Raw genomic sequence first — 7,736 nt, forward strand, 5'->3', positions numbered from 1 at the left:
GATTGGTTCAACCCTAGGGCCATGGGCCGCCCCAGAGTGATTCAGCACAAAAAGTGTATGTAAGGGAATTGAGGCAGGCTTCCGGCTGCCCTGACCTGCTTCCTTGGAGAAGTTCAAGTCTTCGCTAGTGCAGAGCCGCAGCTGGTGCTCCTCCTCTGCTCTTCATTGTCATGAACTGCTGTCATTTGCCTTGTAGCCAGTGGAGTATTAATTGAAACCTCCACAGACTGTGAGCTAAATAAACCTTTCCTTCCTTCGTTTTGAGTGTCCGGTATTTGTCCCAGCAGTGAGTAAAAAGTAAGGAAGACACAGAACCCATTTAGCCTTTTGGCCTCTGTGGGTTTTAGTGTCATCATGGAACTTTGCAACAGTTACGCCCTGTAGCTTAGAACATTTTGATCACTGTTTACATTTTCTTAAGGGGTTGGGGAGATGGCTCAGTGGAATTAGTGCTTGCCTAGCAAGTGCAGGAGCCTGAGTTCAATCCCCAGTTCTGCCAAAAAAAACTCCAAAAAAATTTTCTTGGTGGAAGTGAAATCCACACAATGTACAGTGATACAATTAGTGTTGAAGTGTACAGCTCAGGCATGTTCGGCGTGTTCAGGGCAGCTATCAGCTCTCTCCAGTTTTAAGACTTTTCATCGCCCATGGAAACTCCTACTCATTAAGGAATCATAACTGAGTGCAAAGGAGCCACTTTCCTGCTCTCAGGGACGGGAAGGCCTCTGGATGAGTGGAAAAACGAGTTTTAGGTCATGCATACAGTGGAGGGCTCTTCAGCCTCCAGTAGAAGGAACAGTGCACTGATGCGTCCTGCAGGGTGGTGGGGGACCTGGAAGGCCTAATGTTGGGTGGAAGAACTCTGCTCTGAGAGGCTGCACCTCGCATGCCCACTTCACATGTGTCTGGCACAGACGCGTCACCACATGCTCTCATGCCCGACCGACCCCCAGGACTCTCAGGCCCCATTCTCCCCTTGCCTTTGGCAGCAGCATTGCTAATGGTGGCCACAGCCTGGAGCCAGAGCTGGCCCTGCTGGTGCCTGCTGGTTCTGGCACTGGCCGTGGACAGACCACCCGAGCCTCCTGCCGCCCCCTTGGCCCATCTGTGAGGCAGAGAGATGCACCGTGCTGCCCAGTTTCCACGGAAAGCCGGGCTTCTTGTTGCCATCTTGTCGATCTTGTGGCCTTGCTCCTTCCCTGCTGTGGACCCAGGTGGTGTTTGCCTGGCTGGCACTGGCCTGTCCTTGATAGGTGTTTTCATGTCTGTCCTGTTCATACCCATGCTGGCACAAGTCACTTGTATTGGAAGAAGGCTATAGGGCCCTGGGGCTTGGGGCCAGGCGGGGAAGGCTGGTCTGACTTCTTCCTGTCAGGCTGCTCTCTTCCAGGAGCCTGAGCTCCTAGCCTCTCCCTGCTGGGTCGCCTGCATTTTGTTTGGGTCTGGGCACCTAGATCACCTGCTTTTCCACCTAGGAGAAGGGGTAAAGACTGATGGCTGGCAGTTTACCGGGGGGCTGGGGATGAACTTTAAACCCAATAGGGCAAAATGAAGGAAGTTATACACTATGGAGCAAAATTTTGGAAGGTTATTAAGAGAAAAATTGAGACCCATGAGAATTCTCATTACAAAGGGGAACTGTCAAAGGACTGAAGAGTGGCTGGCTCTGCCCTGACCTCTGTCCTGTTGTGGCGGAGAAAGCAGCAGGAGGGGACGCAGGAGGGGACGCGGGCTGCACCTCCCACAGGGGCTCAGAAACCTCCTCAGCTCGGGTCGGGCCTTGTCACCTGCACAGTGGGACACACCCCTGCTTCCTACCACTAGATCACGAGGATGTGTTTTCCTATTTTCCTGTTTTTCTACATGTCCCGACATCACTGGTAACACGTTCCTGACATCCTGCTAGCCCTCCACACAGGGCCTTTTGCGTCTTCGTTGCTGTTCACGGCAAGTTAGGTCTAAGTGTCTGTAGAAGATGAACTCTGTCTTGCCTACCGTGTTCTTCCCTTCCTTCCGAGACCTTCCCCCAGCAGAATCTTAACGTCTCTATTCCTGTTAATAGTCTCTCCAAGGAAACCAAGGCCTTTTTTGTCTTGCTGCACAAAATTCTCTCATCCTTCACTGATAGCCCAATTCCAAAGCTGCTTCCAGATGTTAGGTTTTGTTACAGCTGCGTCTTATTTCTAATGCTGGAAATCACTTAGAAAACTCTGTTTCCTATGCCGCCATAACAAATCACCACACCCTCAGCGCTGTAAACAATACTTTGTTTTCTTAGAGCCCTATAGCTCAAGGTCTAGGCAGGTCTCAGGGTTCCTGCTTCTGGGGTGGGGAATCCATTTTCTCCTGGTGGGAGAGCCCTGCTCTTCTGTGTGCTGTCTGGGGCGTCTTGTCAGGGACCCCCCTTAGGGAAGCTGCTCCCTCTGTTGCACTTGGTCTGTGTTTCCCTCTGTCATTTACTTCCCCCACCACAGGGGAATGGAAGGGTGGGTTGCACGTGCTGCTCTGTGCAGGACAGGGCGGCACATGGAGGCATCCCTGTCAGCTGCCCACTCTGCCGTGGTGGCTGTGGGCTTCTGCAGTAAAGATGTGGCTGGGTGCTGGTTAGCCTGTGTGCCTGGGCCTTCCTCTGGGTTCCCGACAGAGCGGAGCTAGACATGCTTCATGTTTGACACCCATTCCCTACCCTTAGATCAGGCCTGCTCAGTCCTTTACATCAAATGTTTTTATTTTTTGATAGAAAAAGCATTCCCTTCAGCCCGTGGTGGTGAACCTGTGGCACACGTGCTGTGGTGGGCGCATAGAGCCCTCGCTGAGGTGATGCCACGACTTGTCTTTTCTAAGCCAAAACCTCGTATTCAGGTTTAATTGCGGCGCTGGCGCTTTGCAATAAGCAAGTGGGTTTGGGGTTGCAGTTGGGGCCCTTGGTCTCTAAAAGGGTTGCTGTCATTGCTTTAGGCACTCATGATTTTATTTGCTTTAAATTAATCTTAAGTGTCTAGTGAATTGGAATGCATTTTATGTAAGCAAATAAAGATTTATGAGGTTCATTCAGTAGCAAGAAGCTAAATGTTCTCACTTATGTAGCAGATGAGAAATAATGTATGCGAGGATTGGTTGGGAAATATTTTATGCACTCCTGGTCATTTGACTAAAAACAAATTACCCAAGATTCCCAAGGCAGCTTTCAGATCTTCCCAGGTTTCAGGACTGATGACTTAGAGTTTTAATTTTATAAATTCTTTTTTCTTTTTTTTTAATTATTTTTTTTAATCTTTTAATTTATTTGTTACAGAGTCTTGCTATGCAGCTTGGACTCATAGTGGTCCTCCTGTCTCAGCCTCCCCAGCACTGGGATTACAAATGTGCACCCCCATTTCTAGTTTCGGTGGCCAGCATACATAGCACACAGTGCTGGGAATCAAACCCAGGTCCTTGCATTTGCCAGGCTGGCGCTTAGACTGCAGAACTATCTCCCTAGCCCCTAGTTTTGTAGATTCTGTGCGGTTACTGGATCATCTGTCAGACTTTTCCTGCCAAGAGCTGGAATTTCCTTCAAAAAATGGGATCTGTGAAATGACTGGGGAGCTGGAGGTTGATGGAATTCTTGGGCTTCCGTTTGCTGCATGAATTGGTCTGTTTGTCTCTTCTGCATGCTGGGGATGGAACCCAGGGCCTTGGACACCCCGGACAAGCGCTGCACCATGAGCCACACCCCCAGCCCTCACTCTCTTCAGTCCCTAAGAGCTCTAGGGGCAAACAGTAATCATGGAACCTTTTTTCCCCCCATACGTTCTGTGTTCATCGATCTTTGAGTTTGCCTTTAAGTGCTGCAGTAGGAAGTTCAAGATCTGGAAGCAGCTGATCAGAGTGTCCCACACTACAGAAGATTAAAAAGAAAAAAAAAAGTACAGTTATGTTTGCCCCTCCTGGCAAACGGTGCTGGAGTTTAATCAGAAGCCACCAAGGTCAACAACCCTGCCCTAGGAAGCGGGCAATTGACCCCGCTCCTGTGGAAGGGCTTCGGTCCGCAGGCTGTCCCTGGGCGGCTCTGCTGATTGCCTTTGTGTGCTTTATTTTGGGCAGCTCCTTTAGCGGCAGAGTCTTCCGAATGACCTTCTTGGTGCTGGCTGCGTCCCTCATCCTGCCGCTGCTTGGAGCCATGAAGCTGCTGGAGTCGCCCATCGACCCCCAGCCTCTCAGGTGAGCTCCGTGCAGTCAGTCCTCTGTGTGTTAGGCTGGAGCAGTTTCCAGGGAAGGGAGGCTGCGTCAGCCAGGCTGGGCAGGTTGAGGGGAGGTTGTGAGAGTGTGCCCTGGTTTCCGTAGGAAGTCATGTTGACTGGATGTTATGTAGAGTATATGGGTGGTATAGTTTGTTATCGTTGGGAAAAGCTTACAAACCAAGGACAGAAATCAAAATAAGAGAAACTGATGAGAATAGAGTTAACCTTAATTCAGTGAAGTTGTAAAAACACACGTAAAGGCTAGATTTAAGTTACCATGTTTAAATTCTATAAGTAAATGGATTTTGCTTTGATTATTTTCTTTTAGTACAAGTTCGTGATGTGAAATGAGCCGGCTCATTGCAGGGAGTTGGTACTTGTTTGTCGCTTCCTAGCCCGTGTCTCAGCTCTCTCCTGTCTGTCCATTTCCTGCCACTTCTATCCCACAGCCCTTTGCCCTCCTGCCTCAGTGCAGTGGCCTAGACTGGGGCCTGGGCCTGCTTGGCCTGCCTGACCTGCCTGGCTTGTCCTTGGGTGGTGGTGGTGACAGTGGCTGCTTTCCTCCTTCCTCCTCCCCATCATGGCTTCCCTTAGCTCTGTGGGACCTTGTCCCCTGGTGTTACATCAGGAAGGCAAGGTAGTCTTTTTTTGAAAGCCTGTAATTAGTATTTTTTTTTTTTCCCCTAAGTTACCTTTACCCAGTAGAGTTCTAGGAATAAGTTATCAGTTGTCACCTTGAAAAAAGGGGCTTTTGATGTATATTCTTTTTTTTTTTTTTTTTTTTTTTTTGGTATTGGGGATCAAACTGAGGACCTTGTGCCTACTAGGCAGGCACTTGAGCTGTATCCCTGGCTCCTTGATGTATATTCTTGTTAGTGATTATAGGGGTGCTCCACCTGCTGTTGGGACCTCAGAGTTGGGGGATGGGAGGGCTGTGCATTCTGGTCAGTGAGGGCCTGGCTCCTTGTGAGAGTACCTATGGGAGAAGCTGACTGAAGTCCACTGTAAATAGGTTGGGTGGCAGCCACTCAGAGAGCCAGGAGCCTGGCGCCAGTGAGGAGGGTGTCAGGGCTTCCTGGGCAGTGGTCATGCATTGGGCAGTGTTGGGGAGGAGCTTAGTCAGGAGGCTGCAGGGCCTGGCTCTCCACTGTGGAAGACAGAGGACCCACACAGGCACAGCGATGACGTGGGGTTCTGGGGATACAGCTTATCCCCAGGGGAGGAGCAGCTTAGCGGGGCTGAGTCCTGTGTCCTTGGCTTGGGATAGGAGGCTGCCATTGCCTCTGTGTGCTGGCTGAGGAGAGGTGGCAGCCATGGAGTGGCACTGGCCAGACCTAACAGGCACCCCTGAATGCTTCGAGGCCCAGTCTGGTCCCTGCTCTCCAGCTGCTCAGGTCAGCCCTGCATCTTTCTTTGGAGGTCCCCTGTGGCCCCGCCTTGGTGTGACTTACGGGCTTCTCTCAGCTCCTGATGGCCAAGTGCTGTAACAGCTGTTGGTGTTTTTAATTCATCATCCTTGAGTTTTACAGTTTCACATTGGTAGTAAGTGGCTCTTTTGCACTATGACAGCAGTAGTCTTCCTGGTGGGCCCTAAAGTTATAGCAGCAAAAATCTCTTCTCTGAAATGCTTTGGTATGTCCTTGACCTTAGATTTTATTTTAACTGATAGACATGTTTTAGAAATGTCTACGAACACCATATTCTGCTCTGGAAAGACTGCTTGCTCCTGTGTCGAAACCAGGCCCTGCCTGTAGTGCTTGTGGGTGGAGACTAAGGGCTGCTACTGACTCAGTGTCTCCCAGATGGTGTGCCACAGGGCAGTGTCCTGGCCATGCACACTTGTGCCCGACAGGTTTATCATGTCTACACTCAACAGAGTTGGTGTGGGGGGGTGGGAAGCCTGGCGCTGGATTCTGGCTAGGCAGAGCCATGGCGAGCGTTCGAGTGGGATCAGAAACAAAGCCCAGGCAGCATCCACGCTGAGCTGGCCGAGTTCCGGCTTTAGGGAGAGTGTGTGGGCTGCACGTGGTGGCATGCAGCTGTCATCCCAGCTGCTCCGGAGGCTGGGGCTGGAGAAACACAAGTTCAAGGCTACCTGGGCAGCTGAGTGAGACCTCACCTCAAAAAGTAAGAGAGGAGGTCGGGGAGATAGCTCAGGGGTCTAAGTGCCTGGTTGGCAAGAACAAGGACCCGGGTTCAATCCGTGGTACTGCATGCCATTCCAGCCCTGAGTGAAGCCGGCCACTGAAGCTGGGTGTAGTAGTGCATGCCTGTAATCCTAGCACCAGGGAAGCTGAGACAGGAGGATCACTAGGAGTCTGAGCTGCGTAGCATGACCCTGTACCAAATAAACACATAAATCTTTAAAAAAAAAAAAAAAAGATGTGGGGGTTCAGTACCCATTGTTCAAGTAACATGCAGGCACGCACGCATGCATATGCAGTCTGGCTTGTGGTCTGCTGAGCCCTGCTTCCTACACTTCCTCATGTGGATGCCCCTGCTGCCCAGCAGGGCCTGGCAAAGCCCTGACGCTGGCTACATAGATGCTTTCATAGTCTGACCTTTTCTGGTAGTGTGACCCTTTCTGATAGCCTTTAACAGCTTTCTTTTTATGTGTGGTGACTAGGGATGCTATTGGGATGTGCTTTCTATCACAGAACAGGGAGCTGTGCCTGCAGTGGGTCCTGGCAGACATTTGCCTTTGTGTTTTTGTGGACATGTCCGTACAACTGCACTGTGTTACAGCTTCAAAGAACCTCCTCTGCTGCTTGGTGTCCTGCAACCAAATACGAAGTTGCGGCAGGCGGAAAGGCTGTTTGAGAATCAGCTTATTGGGCCGGAGTCCATAGCAAATATCGGGGGTGAGTGAACCAGGACTGAGCGGTGCAGGGGGGTGGGTTGGGGGGAGCTCGGTGGAGCCTGGAGTGTATGCACCTCTAGGTGGGCAGTCTGGCAGAAGGGGCCTCCAGCTTCTTTCCTGTCTCTGTCTCCCAGGGGTGATGTTTCGGTGCTGGTAACTTTGAGTTTGTCTCTAGAAGACTTTTACTGTGCTCAGAGCACAGAGAGGGGAACAGGGACAGGAAGTGCAGATGTGAAGTGTGTGTCATTTGTGAAAGTAGCTGGTGGATGGACAGTGCCTGCCTTGCTTTGCCTACCTGCCTGCCTGGCTGCCCATCCGTTCGTCCATCCGTCTGTCTGTTTTCTTTCTTTTTTTTTTTTTTTAGAATAACAATGGTTAGTACATTGTGTATTGTTACTGCCAAACTAGTTTCTCATATTATAAGATATAGGCAAGAAATAATAAGTAAACAACATAGGTACAAACATCTTTTTTTTTTAAAGTCAACAGAAAATAGAAATATACTTTTTAAAGTTTCTAATACTAGAAGATATCATACAATGTCTTTTAAATAAATCGTAAGTCAAAGATACAGTATAAATCTTAGAACAAAAATTAAGATTAAGCAATATTCAGAAAATTAAATGTTTCAAAACAATTGAACTAAGAAAAAG

The 7,736-nt window shown here is 49.8% G+C and overlaps 1 protein-coding gene across 1 annotated transcript in view; it reads left to right on the forward strand.

Moving 5' to 3' along the window:
* Apmap (adipocyte plasma membrane associated protein) overlaps positions 1–7,736 on the forward strand; it is a 28,553-nt gene that overhangs the window by 5,200 nt on the left and 15,617 nt on the right. Inside the window, exons 2-3 of the mRNA XM_004635573.2 lie at positions 4,087–4,203; positions 6,969–7,084. Of these exons, the coding sequence (XP_004635630.1) occupies positions 4,087–4,203; positions 6,969–7,084 (233 nt within the window). The remainder of the gene's footprint in view (positions 1–4,086; positions 4,204–6,968; positions 7,085–7,736) is intronic.

The sequence above is a fragment of the Octodon degus genome, unplaced genomic scaffold (genome assembly GCF_000260255.1).
Source record: "Octodon degus isolate 3935 unplaced genomic scaffold, OctDeg1.0 scaffold00073, whole genome shotgun sequence".
NCBI lineage: Eukaryota > Metazoa > Chordata > Mammalia > Rodentia > Octodontidae > Octodon > Octodon degus.